Source organism: Vidua chalybeata, chromosome 6 (genome assembly GCF_026979565.1).
Source record: "Vidua chalybeata isolate OUT-0048 chromosome 6, bVidCha1 merged haplotype, whole genome shotgun sequence".
Lineage (NCBI taxonomy): Eukaryota > Metazoa > Chordata > Aves > Passeriformes > Viduidae > Vidua > Vidua chalybeata.
The window spans coordinates 15,913,973-15,938,807 of record NC_071535.1 but is presented as its reverse complement, the minus strand read 5'-3'; the positions used below and the strand labels follow the sequence as shown (position 1 = coordinate 15,938,807).

At 37.5% G+C, this 24,835-nt stretch overlaps 1 protein-coding gene across 1 annotated transcript in view; it reads left to right on the top strand.

Annotated features, from left to right (window-relative positions):
- The window catches only part of LOC128789250 (ras and Rab interactor 3-like), a 160,311-nt gene that overhangs the window by 63,370 nt on the left and 72,106 nt on the right, over nucleotides 1-24,835 (top strand). Inside the window, exons 12-17 of the mRNA XM_053944989.1 lie at nucleotides 1,695-1,839; nucleotides 11,694-11,860; nucleotides 13,295-13,409; nucleotides 15,523-15,635; nucleotides 16,244-16,309; nucleotides 17,851-17,998. Coding sequence (XP_053800964.1) covers nucleotides 1,695-1,839; nucleotides 11,694-11,860; nucleotides 13,295-13,409; nucleotides 15,523-15,635; nucleotides 16,244-16,309; nucleotides 17,851-17,998 — 754 coding nt within the window. The remainder of the gene's footprint in view (nucleotides 1-1,694; nucleotides 1,840-11,693; nucleotides 11,861-13,294; nucleotides 13,410-15,522; nucleotides 15,636-16,243; nucleotides 16,310-17,850; nucleotides 17,999-24,835) is intronic.

Here is a 24,835-nt window from a genome sequence, read left to right as displayed (position 1 = left end):
GTGTGCATATGTGCACATTTAGATTATATCTATAGCAGGATAATTGGTTTTGATTATTACAAAAGTGGTTAGGTTAAAAAAGGATAATGGACAAGGCAACCAAAAATTTTTAAAACTACTCTTGTATTATTAACACTTCAGGATTCCTTCAGAGATTTGCCTACCTATTTAGTATTCACTGTAGTCCTCAACTCAAAATAAAAATGGCCCAAAATATTTTCATGAGGGGAATTTGCCCTGGACAGTTTCAGTTATCTCTTATTTGATACATTGTCACAAGTGTATATTGCTTGTTCCATGCCCTGCAGCTGAAGTGGCAGGGCTTGCCAAGTGTGGCTCTTCTGAACTTGCTGAAGCACTAGGGGTGAAATCTTTAGCCTACCTACCCTGGGTTTTATGAAAGCAGGATTTTATAGTTTGCTCCCACAGTATCAAATATGAGAGGTATTTACTCTGGCAAGTAAATAGATTTCAACATCATAAGACAGGTCATGTGTTTAGCCAGCCTTATGAATTCCATAATAAAAGCAAGCACCATTAACATATTTGTAACAAAAAATTCAGTTTGACAGTAAAATTGTGAAAGGTGTTATGGTCAGGGGTAGAAGATCAGACCGGGCACATGGCAACAGTTGACTCGGTAATCCTTGAAGTCAATTCATTGATCAGAGAAAAAATCTTAATGGCTGTGTGGGTAGGAAGCTGATACTTGGCCCTTTAAACATCTGCAAAAAACATTCTTTAAACTTGAGCATTTTGGATGTATGGTCTTATGTATTCTCACTTATATATTCACAGGTTTTGCAAACTATTCAGATAGGATTTTTCTCTATTTTTCACTAGAGTATGTTGATACTGCTTTCAGAAATTTTTTTTGCAGTCTGTGCAGTTACTTTATTTTTCAAGGCATTTCAGAGCACTTTTTAGGAGTTGATAGTTTGTCAGGAAAAGAGAACACTTATCAACCCTGTGTTACCTCATCTAATGAATTAAAATAATTATTTTTTTATAAACATAAGAACTTACTGTTGCATCTAACATTCTCCAGTGCATGAGTGGGTATATATACTGATGTTTAAAACCTGTCCTTGTGATTGTTTTACTGTGTGTTGGAACTGCAGCAATTCTTATACATGTCTGCAGGGCCAATTATGAGCTTCATGTACTTGGACAAGGGCAACAAGGATTAGTCTTGCTTTTGAAATTAAAAATAGGAATTTCAAATTTACCTCAGTGAATGGAGTTGAGAAGGAGGGAGAAGAGAAGAGTTGAATCTGAGAAGGGGAGCTCCTGGATAATGAGTCATTCATAAGCCAACTCTAATTGTGCAGAGGTGTCTTGAGTGTTACCATTTAATTATGGTGCTATTGCTGGTATGAGTGGGAGCTGTTGAGTGAGAAGTGCTTTAGAATACCACATTGGTTCAAACATGGGTGGAACAACAAATGTTACAACATTCTCCATCATGGCTTGAAAGACTCCTGCCAGTAATTTTGAAGTGGATGGTTAACCTGGTGAAGCCTGATGCCTGCTGAAGACAGGTAGGCCACTGACAGGTTTGTTATTGACTGAAAGGAAAGCTTTGAGGAGAAACTTCATGGCTCATGTGACTGGGGCTGGACAGAGAGCAAAACTCAGATATCACAAAGTAAATACTTCCTGAACTATGGCAGTTTTGTATTTTGACACTGCAGCGCCAGCGGTTAATCCAATCTGCCAATGGCTCAAGCAAAGCACTTCAGAACAGGAGACAAGAGAATATTGAAAATGGAAACATCCCTGTGGGGAACCAAGAGGAGGAAAATGAACAGGACAGTCTAACTCCATTTTCAGTGCCAGGTAAGGCACTACTACTTTCTAGATATTTATAGTACTGTAAAAGAAGATAATTTAAATGCCAAACGCTGAGTTGTAAGAAAGACAACATATGTGGAGAGAGAGGAGGAAAGAAATTGGTTTGACTGTCTGAAGGATGGATTTGCTGACAGTAAAACTGGGGTGGAAGCTTGGTGGCTAAAAGCAGATCTTAGGAAAGTGTTTTCCAGTCATCATGGACAGCCATGGTAGAAGTGCTGATTTGCCATAGGTGAAGGGAAAACAGGAAAAGGAAGTTTATATTGAAACATGTCATAATGACCTGATGAGCACTGCACTACAAGTAATTTTGAAGTCAGCAGTTAACAATGACTTGACTGAACTATGAACAATGACTGAGCTAAAGCCAGAAGCACTTTGGTGTATAAATATATAAGAAATTGTTTTAATTACTGTAGTGGGGGAGGCTTCTTGGACAAAAAGGAGGGAGAGAAAGAGTGTTTAAAACTGTTAGAATAGCTGTATGCAATAGTATTTACCTTTTGAAATTTTTTTTAAATTCTTTGGTGTAAAGGGCTATGTATAACCAACTTCATACTGGTGCACTTGGCATATTGCAGTTTGACTCCTGCCCAAATGCTTTGGAGATTACACAGCAGAGATTAGATCAGCCCTTACAGACATGTAGTCTGTCACATAATTACTGTTTAACTTAAGTATTGCTTGGCATGGATAAATGCCACATCCAGTGAAAAAGAAGCATTTTCCATGTTATATCTAATTTCTTAGCAATCCCATTTCTTCAGTTACTGTCATTTTAGAAGAGATGTTTGTGATTGAACACACATTGAAGCATACTGTGTGAAGACTAGATGATAATGTATGTTTTCCTGTGTTAGTGTGCTCCCACAGGAGCTTTTTTCAGTCAGTAGTTATGGATTGGAATGAGGAATGGAAGCAAACTAAATCACTGAAGATAGACCCATTAGATGAGCTTCTGTTCATTCATGAGATAGTGAAAAAAATATTTTTATTGTGTGGTAAACTAACAGGATCCAAGTCAGCAATATGCTTGTGCACATAAGCACGTTAATGACAAGAGTAGTAGTAATAATAATAATAGTAATAATAACAACAGAATAGTAATAATAAACTACTTCTAAAAAGGAAAAATATCTCCCCAAACCATCTAAACATCATTGAATCCTGGAATCATTAAAGTTGGAAAAAACCTCTGAGATTACTGAGTGCAGGTGTTAACCCAGCACTAACCAAGTTACTGAGCACCACGTCTGTGCTGCCATTGACAGTGATTCCACTGCTTCCATGAGTACTCTGTTCAAAACCTTGACCACCCTTGCATGTGTTGGCAAACGGGACTTCTAAACTGAGATGGTTTTTAACAAGTTTTTGGATACAAGTTTTGATTAGGGTAGTGCAATCATGCATTTCTTCTTACTTTCCAGGCAGCTTTTTTATGAATAAAAATTTCAGATTAGAGCTTCTTAAGTGTGTGACATTCACAATAGACAAAATGCTTTGAACTAAAGAGGGAGTTATTAATTATGCCACTGGTCTTCTTTAAATGCATTTTTTCTGCATTTTTGAGAAAGACTTTAAAGATAAAGTGACGTTTAACGGGCCAGAGTGGAACCACTGGTGATTCAATTCATACTGAATGGAGCAAACGTTCAACATGAGCTCAAGACGGTTATGTAAAAGTGAATAAGCGATTGCATAAAATCCTCATCATTACCTTCAGGTATTGTCACTCCTGTTGTCTGGAGCTGATTATCCATTGGTTGGATTCTCATTGCTCAACTCATATATTCTCACTGAGAATTCTTTCATTATGCTTTCAAAACCACCCCTTTAATAAGTTTGGTGAAAATATGAGGACCCCGCATCATGCTTTGTTGTTGTTTAAGTACCGTGGCACAATCAGTAGCCTAGAAAAATCCAGACATTTAAAACTGGCTTCAGGGAAAAGGTAGTTTGCAGAGAGTTTCCAAGAATCCCCTCTGGTTTTCTTTGATTTATTTTCAGTCTGGGAATAAGGCACATACATTTTCTAAAGATCAGAAGTTCATGTATTTTTTCAGTACTAGAAAATGTTCTCTGAAGAATAGGCTTTCAGTTTTCAATACGATTTTTCAATTCAATTGGTTGTGGTGTCCTAGGTAAAAAATCCTCTCTTGTATTTTAGGAGCTGCAACTGCAATGGCTGTGAGTTGGCCCAACCCCTTTTTTTGTGCTCTTTTATGGTCACCTTTTTTAGCTTAATTTGGGATTTTACTTTCTTTCTTCAAATCACATATTCTAGATACTTTTGCAAGAACAACTTTGGGGTTTTTTTCTGAAACAGAAGTAAGTGAAGTATAAAGTTTAATCTCTGAGTGATTCACAGTTATTATTTGTCATCTCAAAATGCATCTTTTGCATTTTGTTCTTTTTTTATCCTCTGTCAAGAGGAGTGTTCAGCAATAAGTGTAGGGCTTTAGCAAGCAGAAACAGAGAATATAGTTGTTACATGAAAACAGCCTCAAGCTGTTTCAGCATATATCCCCTTTGTCCAGAGAGATTTGCTCCCAGGTGTGGGTGTGGTTCAGGCCCATCCTGAAAAAGGAGACAACATACAGTTTTTGTGGGAGCTGCATATGATATCATTCAAACAGCCTTTGTCTTTGGTTTCTGTGTGGGAAAAACGCATTCTCTTTAAAAGAGGAATGTCTTTCTTGAACTAACCTTCAGATTTTGATGATTATCTCCCAAGAGAAAAGCTCATTTGAAGCTTTACAATTTGAGTACTCTGCAGTTGTTTGAAAACAGTCTTAAACTTTAAAAAAAACACCTCACAGATCAGAATAAAATAGGACAAAACTGGACAGGCATATGTTGACAACAAAATGGTGTGTTAAAGCCCTTGCATAGCTCAGTGGTCTTTTAGAGCCCAGACTCAGAAAAGCACTTCTGTGCAGCTCTTAATGGATGCTTAAATCCCTTCCATTGTCACATGTTCAGCACCCTTTAAAATACTCTGTGATCTCAGCTCCTGATCATTTCACAGGAATGAAGAACTACTTCTCTTACAGATTTGGAGCATGGATGCTTTATATAAGTCATGATGGTGTTAGCTAAAACAGGAATAATAATTCCTTGAGCTAAAATAAGATGTCAATAAAGGAGATTAGCAATCCTATCCATTTTTGTTTGGATCCAAAATACAAAGATAACGTGTAGGATAGAAGCAAAAAAAAAAAAAAGAACGGTATCTACTAAAACCATGTAAAATGTTTGTACTTGGTCAAAGCAAACGTTTATCTCAATATTCTGACTCCAGCCACAATTTTATGAAGAAGCCTGGGGAAGAGTGAGACAGGACAAGTTACTGTTCAGCTGTTTTCTCCTTAAGGAACTTCCTGGTCTGGATGTAAAATTTTGATCTAAAGTTCCTTAGTACGTTTCTTCTTCATTAACCTAATGTTAATGTCTAATTGTCATTGAATCTTTGCAAACATTTAACACCCACAACATCCTTGGAGAAGGAGCTTCATGATTTTGTGAAGAACCTTTTGCTTACTTTGAACCTGGCTCCTACTCACTTCACTTGATGTCTTCCTTCACTGGAAACACGGTGGACAAACCCAGAGCACCTCACTTGAACACTCAGGAGGCTGTAGATCTTTGTTAGACAGCAAGGTTAAAACATACAGAATAAACCAGGCCACAATCCAGCCAAGTCTAACAAGATATGGGGAGTACCTTTGTTCATTTACATCTTACTTTTCTTGAATGTTGTCTTGTGTAAACCTATTGTAACTCTGAGAGTAAAGCTCGTTTCTGTGTACTGCAGCAAATTCTTTTTTGTAGACCAGTTTTCTCTGTACCAAAAATGTGTATTTAAGAGAAGATTATTGGCATAAATCCAAAGATTTAAAGCGTGGTAAAGGCACAGGCTGAAAATAGAAATCTGAGTTGTTTTGGACAGATTTCACGGTCTGGAATTTGGAACTTGTATTCTGGAAAATGAAACTTCCGAGAAGAGTATCAGTAGGTTGAAAAATAGTCTGTTTTGGATGAGGATGAGAAGTAAAACCTTGGTATTTTCCAAAGGAAAAAAAGTTTCCAAAGGTCTGTTTTAGGAGAACTGTAATAAAAATATTTTATTATGCCTGCTGCCCACTTGGAAGGATGATAGAGACTAAGCCTCTTTGGATACTGTTTTACACACTGCATAGCCTTTTTCTAGTGTGTTCACACAGAGAATTTCTTGCCTCCACAATTTATAGGGTAATTTGCAGAGCTGAAATCACTAAGAATTTTCCAAGAAGGTGGAGAGTCAGCTGCAATGTTAATTTTTCTAATTAAAAATTGAAAGCCACTTTCTAACAATTTTTTTATTATTTTGCACCAGACATTTTTCTGTGGAAAATAATTCTGATGGAAAATTCACAATAGATCTAGTTTGTTGTATCTGTTTCATTTTTTTCTACATTGTGTACCATACATGGGAGAAAAATTTGTATTTCTCTGTTGTGTTTTGGATACTGAAAATGACTAGAAAATAATTAAGTTTTCAGATTGTCTAATTTAATTATATTGAAGTTTTCCAATCAGTCTGAACTCTGATGAACAGCATTTTCTAACAGAAATTTACTTGCTGTATGGGTTATTACAAAGTTCCTAGTGTAGAGGCATATGTGTTACTTTTAAACATTTTTGGGTTAAGAATTGACTTGATATTGATAATAATATGTGGGTGTAAATTCATCTTTGTAAATACAAAGCTTAATTAGAACCAAGGGAACAGGTGTTTGGGAAATAATTTTTAATTGGAGAAAAAACAAGTTGGGTTTTTTTTGTTTGGTTGGTTGAGTTTTGTCCTTCCCAAATAAAAAATGATAGAGATATTTAAAAATATAAATAAGGAATTAAAAAACTTTAAAAATTAGTAAGTGAAGCATGAAAAATGTTTGCAGCAATATTCTTTCAGGAGAGCCTAGATGTGCCTCATTTTTACTCTAAGTTTACCATCAACAAAAAATCCCTGGAAAAATAGCAATGGATAGTAAACTTCAGGAAGCCTTTCTCATTTCAGTTAGAGAATACCTTTCCCAGTTTTCAAGTTACCTTAAGATATTTATATGAATTCACAAACATACAGTTATGAGGCTCCTGTGTGCCAATTAGATTCATGCCTTTCAGGGATGTTATAATTTTTTAGATCAGTCAACTGGTCATTGCTTTGTGTAAGGAAATGCTTCTTTCACTTGGGAAGGTTTAGGCATGTTCTGAAGTAACTAATGTATGGAGTGAGATCTGTGCTTGGCTGACACGCTTTTAAAGGGAAAACTAAGTGGAAAAGCTGTCAAATTTAACTAACTACAATAACTTAGATGTGATTCTTGATGGTGTAGTTACAGACTCCAATCTGTTTAAACTTGAAAAAGTGTTTTCTATGCAGCTTATTTACTAGGATATATGGGCTGTCTGCACTATGTGCCTTTAGAAGATCTGTTTCAGACTAACTCTAGCTTGGTCCCGTAGATAAAATGCTCATCATTACTTGGAGCACTTTTAATTTTGTGCCTCTGGTTCAGCTTTGTACCAAGGGAATGTTACTGATGTGATTCAAGGCTGCTCCATGTTGCAGACTAAAATTGCAAACCAGAAAACACTAAGTGGGGTCAATCAGTGCATTTACTTCAAGAATACACTTCTGATCTAAAGGTAAACACAAATGTCATTTCACACTTTTATATTGAGCTCAGCTCAGTTCTGTGAGAGTGTTGCAAATAGGACTCTATTTTTTCTGTAAGAAGTGCTTTGTTTAGCTCCTTAAGGAAATACTTGTTTCTTCTCAGTGCTGTGATATGTGTTGCTGGCTTTGTTCATCAGGATACACTTCTCTGTATGTGAAAGTAATTATTGTAAGCATAACAGCTGGAAAGATGACTAGCTCAGGAATGTGTTGAAAATTAGCAGAGCTCTTTGTTGTAGAGCTGCCACTTCATTTTCAGAAACATTGTAATCAAGCTCTTTTGTAATGATACCTCTCTGAAATATTTGGCATGCTTGGCTTCCAAATATCTGTGGAAACAGAAAAAAATGGATGTATGAAGTAGTGAAAACAACTCCTTGCAAAAAAACCCTCATCTTCTTGTTTTACTGCAGAGTGTTGTGGACAGAATGTAGACCAATGTTGCTTTCTGTAATAAAGCAATATTCTTTCATTATTGTGAAGGTTGCTGCAGGAGCCTTTAAACCCAGGGCTCACAGGAGTGGGTGGTACCACTGTTAAAATGACTGTACTGGGGTCTTGCAATGGGACAGAACAGCTGTGTACTGAACAATGGCCTAAATGGGAATGATAATTTTCTTCCTTGCAGATGTACTAGGGAGCTACTCAACAGTTGTAAAACAATTTGTTATGAGCTATAAGCATACTTCACTGTAACATCTTTATCATTAAATCTTTTTATTATTTTAGAGTGGGTGGTCAAAACCAAAACAACAGAACAGCAAAAGTAGTTTCAAAAGAACTAAAAACAAAAAAAAACTTTGCATCTTCTATCTGTGTATTGATTGTGCATTCATCTAAGCCAGGTGAAATTAATAAAGTCATCCTGAGAAAATAATGTCTCACTTCATTGAGGTTGCTGCTAAATATACTTGAAAGCTGCCGAGTTACAGTATAAGAGTAGACTTCTTTAGCTCTATGTGCCACACAAGTTCCATGACCCACAATAGTAGGAGCTGAATGAAAAGGCCTGAGGTAAAACCAAGGCCAGATATATTTAAGGCTTTATATTAAAGTTTATAAAAGCTAGAAAACTAAAACACAAAACAGAAGACCACGTAGAATGTGTCAAGTAAGCTGCTTTGGCCGTGGTGGTTCAGACCTATTCCAGGCTAACTGCAAATGGCCACTCGACTTCTTTTGTTAACCCAGCAAACCCCAGAATTACACACTGCTCTTCCCCAACGTCTCAAGCCTGTTGCCATGTAATGAATGCAAATGTCACTCCCACAAACCATCTAGCTAAGCAGTTTCAACTCAAGACGTTGTGTGGGTAAAACATCACCACTAATAGAGCCAGGAATTTTAATCTGACACACATCCATTCAAACTCAGCAAAGATAATGGAAAGGCAAGCCCTCCCCCACTAGTAATTAGGTTTTCTTGGAAATGAGCAAACATAGCTGTGCCAGTGGTATGGCACTATGCATTCTCAGTTAAGCATTTGTTTGAGTAATTTAGGATACTAAACAGGATCCCAGACAAGATGTATTCCCCAGCAGAGGCTGTATTTGTCCTTAAGGCAATTCTGTTTCTTTTATTTGTTACTGAAAAGAGAAATGGTACTGCCTGTGTGTAGCAGCACTAAAGTCAGTCATATTATACCCACACAGATCAGAATTGGATCCACAATTTTTTCAATCAGTCATCCACTGACCCTGCACTTGGGGTTATGTGCTGAGGATATTACTGGCCTAGGCCATGCTGACTTGTTGGACTATGAACCAAGCTTAGCAACTTCAGTACACAGAGTAAAAATTAACTATCTAGGAGTCTTTTAGTAATCCAAACTGTAACAAATTAAGCAGGAGGAGGTATAAACTACCATAGTATGTTTCGTAGAATATTTACAGCCTTGTTAACAATTAAAGAGAGAAGTGAGCCAAGAAGTATAATTTCCTGGACAGAACAGGTAAAAGATAATTGTTTTAAAAAACATTTGTGCAGAAGTATACGTAAGCAGAGAGAAAAAGGTCTTTCCTGTAAAATCTGTAATAGATCCTCAGTGACATGTAAAAGTCTAGAATTAGAAATGACCCTGGACACTTCAGTAGTTTTATGCATTAGAAATTCCACAGCCAGAAGCTATAAATGGGACTAAAGAGCAAAGCTGAGTCTAAGATTCCTGGTGAGTTGATGACATCTCAAAATTCACAAGGAAATCTCAAGTTAGAAAGCTGTTTCATGACTCAAGCAAGAAAATATAGCTCTAGAATATATACAAAAGTAAATTAATAAAGACATTTGGACTCAACAAGTAAATTAGACAAGTAAGTAGCCTCATAAATTATAAAAGTATTACTAATTTTTAAATGTTAAATATGAAATTTCATTGCATCCTGGTGCACATCGATTAAGATGACTGAGTTCAATCCAATTAAAATCACTAACAAAAATTCCTGTTAAACACATCTTAAATCCCAAAGTCTTTGCTGAAAGAAAAGTACTGGTGAAATTGATAGGAGCTGTTTAGTAACTGTTCTTTATAATGTAGCTAGATAATTTTGCTGGAAGATGTACCCGATTATTTCCTTCAATGTAATCAATTATTTTATTCAAAACAGCATATTTTAGTAGATCTCAAGCATAGCATTGTAGCAGTCAGAGGCCCTGAAAGGCCTCCATGGTGGTCACTAGCCTAAGATAAGAAATGCAGAGTCATGATGAGTGGACCAGAGCTGCCCCTCTTCCGCACTCAGACCCCTGTTATCTCTCTGTAAGGCTATAGGTCGTATTCTCCTCAACCCCAGCCATTGGAGGATTTCCAATCCCCCAGTAGCCTACTTAAACCCTCACCTCTGCCCTGTTCAGTGGAAGAGCTGTCACTGGAACCCTTTGCAGAAGCTGCCAATAAAGACATCTCTGCAGAACTCCACACAGCCTTCACCTCTCTCCATCCCTGCGTCTGCCGAGGCACTTTGTGAGCACAGAGCTGAAATCACTGAGAGCTGAAATCACTGAGAGCTGAAATCACTCCACAAGTGCTCGCTAAAGGAGCCAGCGGCTCAGAGCTAGCCGGGGGGCCCAGGCAGGCTGTGCCTCATCAGCACAGCGCTATCCGGGACACCTACGGTGGCTGCTGCCCGGGGGGCCGACGGACCCCCGGGACTTCAGGCCGCAATAGAGCATCATGAGTTAATGATGGAAACCCCTACTTGGATGGAAACACAATGTAAAGAAAGCCCAAGCCAAAATGGCCACAATGTTGGTTGTGATACTCTCACTTAGCCTGATAGACAAATTTGTCATCTTGCTTGAAGGATGCCTCATGAACCGTATAAATAATACCCCATTTTCTTATGGCCCAGTTATAAAATAATTCTGTTTTATGTATTGAGATTACATTTGCAATACTGTAAATTGTAAACAAATGACAAGGTGTGTACCAGTCTTCAGCGATGACAGTTCTTGGGTATTTCTCGCCAGCTAATTTTGGAGAGCTGTACAAGGGAGGTCACTCCCTTGTTTCATTTCCCAGAAGTTTTCTTTTACCATTTCAAAGTGGTGTTATATGCAGATAGAGAGACTTAACATATCTAGATCTTCTAAGTATTGCTTTATTTAAACTTCTGCCCAAGTTAGAATAAAGCATGTAAAAAAATTGCCATGTTCATAGGTTGGGTCTTGTGCTTCTGTTTTCTGTTGCTGTACAGAATGTACAAGTTATTTCACCACTTGGATTTCGATGCTTCTATTAAGATGAGAGGGGGGGGATTTTTTGGTTGGTTGGTTTTGTTGTTGGGGTTTTTTCAATTCCGGATTAGTAGTAATACATTTAAAAGAGCAGCAAACTTGACTTAATTTTGCTTTTAATATCAGCTGTGATTTTAAATCATTGTAATTCTTCCATGGATTTTCATAGATCTTGGCAGACGTAACTATAAGAAGATCCTGGATGAGCATGCAGAACTTGGCTGAAAGTGACAAGGCCAAGTATAGTTGAAAGGTACCCTGGAAAATGAGCTGTCATGCACGATTGTAAACATCCTTCTGGGATCATCTGCTCTGCTCAAAGAGGTGTAACTGAGCCTGGGATAGTGATGGGAAAGCTCAACTGTTTCTTTCCTTTGTCCTGCAGATGGAAAAATGAACAAAATTAAATGGCTTTTGACATGGCCATTGATATTCTTGCTGTTTACCACAATTCCAAACTGCAGCAAGCCACGCTGGGAGAAGTGCTTTATGATGACATTCATCTTGTCCACTCTCTGGATTGCCTTGTTCTCCTACTTCATGGTGTGGATGGTAAGTGTATGTAGCAGGACTTCATACTGAGTGAAATGTGCATCTCATAGTATGTAAAAATCTTCTGTGCATTTGTCAAAGAAAGGCATGTAATTGTAGTGCACTCTCTTCAGCTCATGCAATAATTATTATAAATTTAGCTTTTTGCTGCCTTTTTTTTCTGCAGAAATAATTGGGTCTTTACTGTATAGGGCACAATACAGTACAGGAAGGTAGTGGAGAACATCTCTACTTCCCTCAAATGCCTGTCAGGCATTTGAAAACCACTTTATGTTTCCTCTCATGAAAAATTGTGTTTTCTGTATACTTTTTGCAACTTTCTATAGAATTTTTCATTGTAAAATAATCCTCCAACAAAGACTGTGTCTAAGAAATTCATTTGCCAGCCAAAGCCACACATTTGTATCGTATTATATGTCCTTTGGAAGGTCATACTCTATACCTTGGTTCCATATATAGATATTCCCTTCACAAATGAGAGAAGTGCTCATTACGGGTGCAGCCCATACTGCTTTCAGAGGCAGCTGGGCCATAGTACCTTGGTACCAGTCTCAGCAAGAGAATCATGCTAACTTCTATTCCTGGGCCTCTGCTAGCCCTTGAAGATAAGGTTTGTCAGTAGAGTTCCTAAAATACACCTTTTCTTAAGTGTAGGGTCCAAATTTCCTCATGTGATAGACTGGCAAACTATTTCAAGAAAACAACTTATAGCCTAGAAGACTTTCATCCTTAGCAGTCTCAGCGGGGAAACAACTGTCTGTCCCTGGTTCAGTCTTCTCACTCTCACGAGCCTGTTTCCTTTTCAGCTGCCTTTTCTTGATGTTTTTTCAGCCCTCTTTGGATGTTCCAGCTAAATACAGTTCCTTGTCCTTTCTAAGAGCTCTGCTGCAATCTTCAGTGATTCCTTAAGCTCTTTTCAAGCTGCATCTGGAGTATCAGGGGACAGTATAACCAGACGTGCTCACTTCGGGATTATATGAGAAGTCACACAAGAAACTAGTTCCTTCTTCATGTGTTAGGTTATAATAAGTTCTTTATATCTCTGCCACTTTATTACAATATAATATTGGTTGCAGTCCTTTTGAGAATAGAACCAATGAGAATCTTGCCATTTGTGGAGACCAAAAAAACCCAAACCCACAGATTTTACTGTATCTCCTTTAAACAGCAGTATGTCATGTTAGTACAACAGGAAATGGAGATTTTTGTCCATAGAATGTTGAATAATAAGACCCAAAGTACTTTTCCTTTGTACAGGGTTGGTTTTAGGCTGGTTATTCCACAAGTATTTAATTTGCAGAAATGGATAAGTATTCCAAGTCTATTCCTGTTAGAGTCCACACCAGAAATCAAAGTTAAGTGTATGCCACAACTGTATTGGAATGAGGAGATTTTCCAAATATGATAAGCTGATCTACCTTCCTCCTTATTCAGGTGACTGTGATTGGATACACCCTTGGGATACCAGATGTGATCATGGGCATTACTTTCCTGGCTGCAGGAACAAGTGTCCCAGACTGCATGGCCAGTTTAATAGTAGCAAGACAAGGTACTGTGTCTGCTGAAGCATAACTGCAATGTTACGTATGTGTTCTGTGATTTGCTTCCTTCATAGACACAAATTGTCAATGCAATTTTATAATTTTATTTTAATTTTTACTGTTTCAGAACCTCATTAAAAGCCAAAACAGTTTGCTAATTGTTGTGAACCAAAAAAATATCTTTTGCTTATTGGGATGGGGCATTGTAGCATTCTAGAAGGTAATTCAACCTCAGATGTCCCATGCATGGTATGTATCAGTCAGGGTAAAAAGAAAAAAGTCATAGACAAAACTAGAATATCGGCTATTAAAAACTACTTTGAAGAATATATACTGACCAGCACTTCTCCATGTAAAACTTGCACTGATTTCTAGAAGACCTCTCAAATCCAAGGGAGTGAAGTGATTTGAGAGGATCTGGCAGAAGAGTTGTTGCTCCAGGCAGAGTTCTCATTCAAATGCAGATCTCTTTCCCACTGGAACATATGAAGAGCTGCTCTGGAAAGAGTTTTGGATTACTGACATCTACATCCTCCTCAGCTGTCCATTTGAAATTGTCAAAGGCTTTCTTATTTATCTTTAAATTTTGTTTAAGTTTTGTTATGTTTCTTTTTTTTTTTTATTTGTAAAATCCTGGTAGCAGCATCCCTTTCTGTTGTTGAAAAGCATTAGAGCTGACAGTGTGATCCTCTGCCCAGCAGTAGACTAAGAAAAAGACCTAATTTTATTCTTTTCCACTATTTCAGTTCCCATAGCCTTTTTTTTTTTTTTTTTACTCAGATAATGACATCTCCAGCAGACATCATTGGGCAAACAACAAGGGCTTTTCAATGATAAATTAAGTACTCAAAAGCCCCACCCTTGTAATCTGAGATAGGAGTAGTGCTGTTAAATGTTGCTTGCTTGAAAAGTGTTATATATTTAAAGTATGTAATTTTCCATGTTTCATTATTTGTTGTCTGCAAAATATTCTCACAAAAACAGTACAACAAAGTCTTCAGAATTATTATGGAACCACCTTCCCACTAATTTAATTTTGCATATGTATTCATTTAAGTGAACAGTTTTTTTCAAGAACGAGGAAAATATTACATTTTTAAATTAACAGTTCTTCTGTTGTACTAGACAAAAATACTGCAAAGATTGTTTGCTCTGAAAATTAATGTAAGCACTAGATTGACAAAAAGGGGCCCAATGCCCTTAAAGACAGTACAGGGACTCTGCACTGCTTGAATTCAAGAGAGTTGTTCACTGACAGAATGCAGACAGGTATAGATGGACACTACCATCATTGGATCCAAAGCATTACCTTACAGATCATGTATTTATGGTATGATACTGTCTGTCCCCACTCTGTTTGCTCTGAAACTATATTTGGGACATGTCCCATTTATGTCAGAGCTCCTCTTCCTTTTCAGTTCCTTCCTTTCCAGTATTCACTTAGTGGAAGTGATTCAATCGTTAGGGCAGTCAGGTCTAAGGGAAGTTAGCAGGGACAGAAAGAATTTTGCCTTCCTTGTATCCACTGACACTGATGCAGAATGAGATGCCAGCCAGTGGTGAGCATTAGAAGTAGATACTTCTAATAAATTTACCTAAGTAAATAGGTACTTTACCACCATTTACCTTTCTTTTCATTTCCTTAGTATTTTACTGTTCTTGAAGTGAAATTATTAGTGATTAAGCCCCACGGAAGTGCATAATATCTTTGACTATCATCTGGTTGGTTATTTTCAGGATCTCTTTTCATTCACATGAGGTAAAGGTCACATATCCACATACTAAATCTTGTACATAATCTTCAGGTTCCCTGTGGCTGCAGACTACCTAGAGAAAGACTTTGACATAGACCTCAGGTGCTGCATGGCTCCCACACACCCTATAAATGTTTTGAAAGGCACAAGGAAGGTGTAATTGGAATGAGCAATTTTTGCACATTTTTTTCAGAAGTCAGGCCAGTGTTATGGAAATTGTCTCCCTACCTCAGATACTCTGGGATTCCAGGGGAATTGGATCAATGCAGATCATTCCCCTTTAGTTTCCTCCAGTGCACAGAGTAATGGCCATATACTTTGATTTTAACAAAGAGTAGTTTTTTTTGGTTTTTTTTTTCCTCTGCAGGCCTTGGTGACATGGCAGTATCCAATACAGTTGGGAGCAATGTCTTTGACATTCTGGTGGGACTTGGTGTTCCATGGGGTTTGCAGACCATGGCGATCGATTATGGATCAACTGTATGTATACTTGGCAAATATTTAATTTGCACTTTTATTCTGTTTTTAAAAAATCCTGAAAAGAAAGCATGCAAATAGAATAGATTTAAAACCAACCTGTTGATCATGTTATTAGTTGCTAAATAAGGTGTTATTGCTTTGCCAAGGGACCCAGTTAAGAAAGCAATTCTTCTTCCCCAAGCTGAAATTAATTTCCAGTTTGTCAACTGGAGTACCTTACACTGTGTAGCAGAAAACTATTCCATGGATGGTTCATGGCTCTGTCGTTTTCTTGCTACACAATTTCCAGTAAACCTGTCTCCATTTACCTTAGCATTTTTGTAAGACCAGAATAACAGCATATCTCTCCCTTCTGAGGATTTTTTTCATAAAATCCATTATAAATGCTCACTTCTTTTTTTAATGGAGATGGGATTACTTTACATTCGGTTTGATTCCTTAATCTTCCCGTTCTTCATTAGGATACATCTGTTACAGATTTGCATAGTTTAAAATATGTAAGGCACTGTTCAAAGCAGAAGGTGGACTTTAAATCAGTAAATTGATTCTTGATCTCCAAAGCACAGTTATATGGTCAGCATTTTAAAAGTATTTTCTGATTTCCACAGGTTAAAATAAACAGCAAAGGATTGGTTTATTCAGTTGCACTTTTGCTAGGATCAGTGGCACTTACTGTAAGTATTGGAGCATCTACAAGTATTTCAATTTGAAAATACTTGTTACATATTTACATGTTACAGAAGGATAAAATAGAAATACTTAGCATTGATTTCTTCTAGCAATACCATGAGTGGAAGAGCTACCATTGTCCTCAGTGAGGACTGCAGTCTGGCATTTGGTGCATGAGATGCTGGATATGTGTAGGTCCCATGGATTTCAGTGTCAATGTTGAAATTTTTGAATCCAATAGTACTTCTGTGGTCCTGTGTCCATACCCCCAGCCTACCTCTAGGCTGAGACAATACCTTTTGTGCTTCATCACCTTTGCCCTTGTCTCTGATTTCCAAAACCATCCAAAAATCAAGTGCTGTAGCCTAAGCCCTTAGTGAAGACTAGTCTGTGAGGACTGAACTCCAGGACTTGGAAGAGACATGCTAAATGTGACTCAGCATAAGACACCCCTGTAACACAGGACTTCTTAAAGTGAAACAATAATTCTGTTTGAAAAGTCAGTTTTGCTGGTACTTAAGGTCTGTTCCTGCTTGACTCCCAGGGAACGCTCTGTAGGAAGAATCAAATCAGGTATAAGGAATCAAAAAGGTATAAAAATATCCACTTATACTAACATCTTTCACTTGATTGCCTGTGGAGGCTTTGTAGAGGAGGTGGTTACCACTGGAGATTTCACACTGTTGCATGACTAAGCCTTAGAAAGCTTCACATCACCTGTGCATGACCTAAGTGATAGAATGGCCAGGGCTGTTCACTCTGCTGCTAACTTCCTAATGTATCTGATCTATAAGGTGTGAGAATGTGTTCTGTTCATTTCTTATCCCCCGCCTGCCATACTGCACAGTGCCTGTGAAACAGCACCGGTGTTCTGTACACGTTTGTATCTGGTGTTGCTGCATGCATATTGTTAATCAGCACATTGGGGAAAAAGTGGGAGGATTATGCAGAGGAATTACTGTGCTAGCCCTCTCTGCTTTTCTGAAAAGGGTCTTTTCATAGCAGAAGCCAGATCACCTGAGTTTGAGGCATTTTGTTCTGCTGAGTACCCTGATTTGCACAGACCCTCCTACCGCAAACTAAGAGGAAAGTTTTGAGCAAAATAAATAATAATTCAGAGGCACTGAGCGCCATGGAAAATAGATGCCTTCATGAGGACTTTGTTGCTTTGCTACCTGTAACTTGTAACCCCTAAGTTCTGGAGCTCAGCAAATAATCAAGTAGAGCACCTCTTTTGAAGCTGTTGAAAGAATGGGCGTTAGGTGCTGGTGCACTACTGGGATATAAAGGATTTGCAGAGGAACACTTGAGGGAGGAACATTAATTTAGTTTAGTTCATTGAATATTTCGTAAAACAGTCGTAGGACAACTGACACAAAGAACCGAGTCAACAAGGTATGTTGCCTTTCTGATCTATAAAATATTGAGAATATATTTTTGTCTTCCTGCAAGACCTCTAATTCAAAAGACTCATTTTTAGCTTATAACGGTTGTTTCCAAAAGTCTCCTTCAGAACTTTATTAACTGACTCTCTGTTTGCTTGCAGGTGTTTGGAATCCATGTAAATAAGTGGAAACTTGACAGGAAGTTAGGCATCTACGTGTTGCTTCTTTATGCTATTTTCCTGTGTTTATCTATAATGATAGAGTTCAATGTCTTCACTTTTGTCAACTTCCCTATGTGCCGAGAAGAACTTTAAACCACAACAAGGAGAGACACTGAAATTCTTCTGATGACACATGCTGTAAATGACAGGAGGCATTTCACATTTCTACCTTCTTTCCATCAATAATTTGAGTGTCATTCCTGCTTAATCAGCTAACAAGCACTTTTACCTATAAGGAAGGAAAGCATACCTTTCTTTTCACATGCTAGCTGAAGGCAACCAAAGCATTTTCCTCATCTTTGGATATTGCTGCTCCGTCATAAAGCTACATGGATCTTACACAGAACTCTAAAAGGACCCATTTCTGGGCATTCTGTTGTGGTTTTCTTTCTCCTTCTGCAGACAATCAACCACCACCATCAGGGTTAGCAAGAGGATGGGAGAAAAATCTTTATAGTTCTTTTGGTTTTGACATTTACTTTCCATGGAAGGATAAGAGGCAAGTTCAGAACCTTGCTTGGCTCAGTCAGAATATTTAAACTACAGGACCAGAAAGTCCAAGGCACATTTCATGTCATGCACTGTTGAGGATCATTTCCCCCTTCAAGTGCTCTGCTTATAGAGAAACTGCACTGACAGTTTTTGATGGCAATGTTGGATATTTATCACTCTGTTCAATGAACAATGTGGCAGAGAAAGAAGAGGAAATGGTTGTATGTTGTATCACTTGTGTTGATGCACACCAGAAGTCAGAGTAACTGCATACTGAAGAAGAGAATTTACATGCAGAAATTCATACTTGAAAAATATGTTTTATTGTTAATGAGGAATGCTGTATACATAGATATAAACTGACATTTGTGGAATATTACACCACAAAAAAAAAAAACAAAAAACTTTGCATTGGCCATTGTAAGCCCATTGTGTACATTTAGAAGAAGCTAAAGAAATAAAATATAACTGGGTGCTCAGTAACTATCAGTTATTGTTAACAACTGGGAGTAGTAGCTGAACATAATCCAGACTTTCTGACTACAAAACCCACCTTGATTATGATTTGGTTTGATTCAGTTTGATTGGTGAGAGGAAGAAGCTTTTTACATCAGTCAAGAAGCTGGTGTATTCTTCACCATTTTTTCTTATTCTCAGAAGCTTAATGAAGATGAATGTCTGACACGGAGCAGTGCAGATAAGAGTCACCCTGAAAAAAGCAAGTCTGTCAAGAGAATATGGTCCTTGATTTGATTGCATGCAAATTTTGAGGCATTATATACTTCTTTTTAACCCTGAGTAGAAACCAAGTTTTGATATCCTTTCCACCAGCATAAATCTGATATAAGGAGTTACTCTGGATAAAATTGACAGCAAGATCCAGCCCAGAGTATTAACATAGCGGGTAACATTCCACAATTTAGCAGTGATATAATTGTAAATCACTGAGACAGCATATTTTGAATTGCTACTAAACTTTAAAAATATTTTGAAGCTGTATGTGAATGATCACATAAAGTTTCTAAAGAAGCACAGTTACCTTTATACATAGATTTTTAAAATTTTTTAATGTTTATAAACCAAACCAAACCTATCAACTAACAGTTGATGTGTTTTTAAATGTATTAGTATTTTCCATTACAACTAAATATAAAAAATTGTGTCAATGAGAATATACTATAAAAACTTAGCAAATAAGCACTTACTCAGATAGTTCCTTCTTTTGACATATATGACAAATAATTATGTTTCACCAGCTGACATGCAGAATACTGTTTACACCAGGCAATGAGTTTACAACTAGAATTATTTTTAAATTATTTTAGAATAAATTAAAGAGTGTATGCTGCTGCTGGTGGTTTTTTTTTAAGAATTGGGTCCATTCAGTGTGATTCTAAGGAGAAAAAGAGCGACACATTTGTTATTTGCTTTACATTTTGTTACAAATGTCAGTATTAGTATCCATTTAGGGTTTCTTACCTTAATTAAATGGTCATGTCGTTAAGCTAAGAACTAAAGATTGACACAATTACAGCATTACTAAAATGCTTTATTAAATAGTCTAGAATGGCAGTAAACACCTTTTATCTCAAGTATGCCAATGACCCCATTTCCAGGCATTCATGACGTTTTTGGTGCAGTATAAAGTTGAGGAGATGGAATTCATGTTCATCTTGGAGTCTTCTGTTGCAGAAAGGCTTTGAAAATGCAGCATACTGCTGCACCACTGTAGGAATATCACTCCCTAGTATTCCTCTCTCCCCTGCTGTCTTTCAGGAGAACAGTTTACTGCTGAAAATCTGATGATGACTTAGATATGGGACTGAAAGGAGCAGAGAGAGAGGCCAAGTAATTGGGTTTTTCCTATATTCTGTTTTTATGGCCTTGGAGAACTGTCTTCAAGCAAATATTTGCTCTCCTATGCACAGTTCAGGTAGCTTATTTGTCTTTACATAGTAGAAGAGTAGTTCCAAAATCTGGTTTTGAATGCATAGTAATCAGCTGGGTTGATAGGGATGAGGGCATCAAAGTTTATAGTGCCAGATCTAGAAAACTATATTGTACCTTCATATTTCTGAGCCAGGAAATTTTAGAAGAGTATGGGCACCATTTTTTTTTCCGTAGCAGCTGACCATCTGCCCAAATATAAATGAATTTTGTTTGCTAATTCCGTAAGTCCTTCACACATCATTTAAAATTACTCTGCCTAATCTGAATATCACCTGCTCCAGAAAACCAGTGTTGTATTTTAGCAGAAAAAGTCTCAGAATCCAGAACAACCCTTACAATGTGTGGCTGGTTCCTGTCATCTACAGCTCTCCCTGAAGCATAAACTCACTTCAAGAAAATTTATATTGAATTCTAATGCTGCATTTCATGGGGTGTTCTCATCTGCATCTACTGCTATGGGTCATGTATCATGCCATGGTTATCATTATAGATAACATTAGTAGGATTCTCCTTTGACACCACCGCATGACCAAGGATGTATTGTTTGCCAAAGAATTATGAGATGCTGTGTCAGGGCTTTGATGACACATAATCATATGAAGTACTTTAAGAAGTTCCTAAGTAGTCCTTGTCCATATGCTAAAATAAATAGTTATACATTAAGCCATGCAGGTAAACTGAATGATCCAAGAAATATCTGATTGACAAATTGTTGTATTGCAGATAAACCCACGTCAGAATGTATCACTAATTCAGGAGGCTATTGCCGAGTAATAGCAGACTAGTGCCTTTCACATGTATACAAAAAAAAGAAAAAGAAAAAGAAAAAGAAAATAAAAACATTAGCTTGTGTGGTCAGGAAACCATTAAAAATGTTGCCATTTTCTAGTCAAGAAAAGAAGTGATTTGTGCTTGGCTCTCTGCTGTTAGCACAGTTCTATATTGCAGCTGTTCAGATTGTATCTATAAAATTTTGCAGACATTTTGTTCATTAACCATTGTAAAAGTTAGCTGGCTGAGTTTGGAATGTATGTCACAATGTTCTGTAAGTTAATGTTCAGCTCAAGAGTGAAAAGAAAGCTGGTGTATGTGAGAGAGAAAACTGTTAGTGTGATCTGAAATTTGCCAGCATACTAACACTGAAAAGTAACACAACTGAGAAAAAGATATCCCATATCCAGCAAAGCTTAACTTCAATGGCTTTGATTCTGCTTTAAAGCTAAGCATCTATCCAAGTGCCTTGCTGGATTTTGTCCTAAGATGACAGTGGAGCATGGTTTCTGGGTTTCTTATCATAGTCAGTTCTTTCTGTGTTCTATTGCTTTTGTAGTCTAAAGATTTTATTTCTTCCTCACATTAAAAAGTTTGACCAAAATCTGTGGACTTCTGCTCTGCTGATACCACTTTAGATTTCCACCCTTGTAAATAAGAGAACTTGTTCCTTGTCTCAGACTTCTCAACTGTGCATTTGCCCTTGTGTATGAGCAGGATCAAAACTGAGTTACAGCTGGCCAAGGAGGGCTTTTAGCAGCTTTTCTGAGCTGCAGTTCCCCTGGAGTAGCACAGCACATAGACCCATGGAGTGTAATCCTGTCTGTAGCAAGGAACCGGGAGTGTTTCCATTGTGTTCAGCAGTGTTTGATTCCATTTATCTACCATAACAATTGTACTACATTATGAAGTATTGCTTGAGTAAAGATTTCAAGCTCAGGATCTGCATGTCTAAATCTAAGAAGCTCCAGGTATGGTTATCCCAATGTCTCTTTGATGGTCGAAGGGCTTCTCTCTGGGCTGAAGTCTAGAAAGCCTGGAAGAACACCTGAAGTCTTCCCAACAGTTACAGCATAGTCAACCATCTTTCTCCTGGCTCAGTCTTTGGTGTGCCAATTTTATTTTGTTTTTATATGCTTGCTGCAGCTGTATCAAACAAAGATAGCTTCTGGGTTTAGATTATATTTGTAAGCTTTCTGTCAACATGTAAACAAATGGCGAAGGTCTTTACTGATCTAATACGTAGCAATTATAGAGAAGATTCTATTCTGTCTTTGATTTCCCTTGTGACTCTGCTTTAATTACACTTGTTTCTATTATGTGTTTGCTCTAGGTGCACAAACGCCTCATGAGTTTTGTTGTCTTCCTTTCTTGGATTTCTTGCAATTTTAATGCCATTTACCTGTGTCCCACTGTTAGTTGGTTTTGGTAGAGTTCTTTAAGCTGTAGAACTACTGTCTGATTATTCATGCCAAGGAAAGCTCAGACGTTATGTAATATGAAACAGACATTAAAGTAACTCTGATAGCCAGGTGAAACCAAAGAATCTTCCTAATTGAAGTACATCACCTTGGAGCATAATGTTCTGTCATTGCAAGCTTCAGATCTCTCTGTTATTTGTGTTTAAACATTCAGAAGAAAATCTCTGCAGCTCATCCATTTGCTGCACAATTTTCTTTCTAGTTCCATGAGTCTGAATGCCACATTTTTCATTTTGTTAGATGGTGAGATTTATGTGATGGTTACACAGTAAATGACAGTGTTTAGTTCCAGCAATTCTGTACCAAACCTGTTGTTATTCTGTTGAACCATTTGGAAAAGTCTGTATGCAAATGATCAATGTCCTGCTGAAGAAGGGAATGTCATTCAATTGATGTGTGCATTCCACTTTCTGACCTACCGTGTACATGTTTAAAAGCCTCCTTTTGAATAACTTAGCACTTTTCTCATATTTTCCCACATGTGAGATCCTGATGGTTTTTCCCCAGAGAAGTCTGTGAAGTTCTGTACTTGCCTCTCCTGACATGTGAGATGTGTGTGGCTGCTTCTCCACAGGCCAAGATGTGTAGTGCTTGTGGCAATTTGTCCATCACATGGTTCTGCTTGCTCCCATACAGTGCACTGTCTGAAAGAAATGAATAATTATGGGAAATTAATGCCATTTGGATATTTTCTTAGAAGATTTGCCAGTTGGAATTTAATTCTGTTTTTCACTTGCACAAAGAATGTAGGCAGTCATTGCTGTCCTATCACTGAGATGGTCTTGATAAACTTGAACGACAAATAAAAAGATTGGTTTGTAGCACTAGGCATGGTAACAAATTCTAAAGGTATCAGAACATGAGAAAACCAGACAGATATAATCTCTAGAAAGATTAGAAACAACTGAGATGCTTCCTTTCAGAGTTTTTTTGCAGAAAGGTTATAGCCTTTATTCATGTACCAGTTATGTATGCAAAGAAAATTTGTAAATCTGCTTCCCCAGCAACACCTGTGTTTCAAATGGCTGTTACTGCAGCAAAGTTATGACCAAATTCTTGCCTTCACGTTCTTGGGAGTGGTGCCAGTGTTCCTTAGTGTCCTGGTAGTTGGCACAAATTAGTATCAGTGGAACTGAGCGTAGAATTTGGCTCACGGTATCTCCTCCATTGCAAGAAATTCTTTGAAATAATTTATGGTCACTAAAATAACTTCTGAATCTTTTAAAAACCTGTGTTTCATACTTGCAGGCATTTGCAGTGCACCCTTCAGAGGTGCAATACCTCTTTAAATATTATGAAAACTTTCTAGAACTGCTTACTTTGAAAACAGAAAGGGATGGGTTTGTAAACTGTACATAACAGAAATCTCTCATGTTACTTATTTTTTCAATGACTGTGACCTTATGCACTGTGAATGCTCTGTGATATGGGGTCCATTGTACAGATAAACGTCATGAAATCCAAATGGATTTAATGTGATAATTTGTTACAAAATGTTGGCATGATATATGATTATTTTTGTTGTGAGAATTTTAAAAAATAGTTAACTCAGCATTTATAAAGATTATAGCAGTCAGTATTATAATGCACTATATAAAAATATGTACACTATCAATAAATTATATAAACAAGAGTGTTTGCTGCTTTTTTTCTCAGATGATTAGTAGATGTGAAACATTCTCATATATATTGTTGAAAATCTAAAATTTCAGGACCCAAATAGGATGTGTGCCTGCACATGTTAGCTTTCTGGTGAAATCTGGACCCTGCTGAACTGAGTGACAGAAGGCCCCACATTCTGTGTATTCTAGGAAGTACTGCCTGGATCAAGCCATTATTTGGAGTGAGTTAAGTGTATCAGTTTGATTTGCAGCAATTCTGAAACACACGGTTTGCTCTTTTGGGACTAGAAAACCGAGAACTCAGTGTGCTGAGAACACAGTTTGCTGTACTGAGGCACTGGACCAGAAGCAGTTCTGGCAACCTCAGAAAAAACCCTGCTCAAGAGCATTTTGGCTGCCTCATCCAGTGATATATTGGTGTCCAGCAGGTTCACACTGAGTACTGCATGCTGATGAGAGGCTGGAAATAAGGTCCAAAGGCCACACAGTACTATTTTCCTTTCCCAGTTCCCGAGGCTCTGGAAATACTTGATTTCCCATTTCCAGCATGCCTGTAGTCCATCTCAGGGTGTGTGGAGACTCCCAGTATGATGTATATAGTCTGTGGTG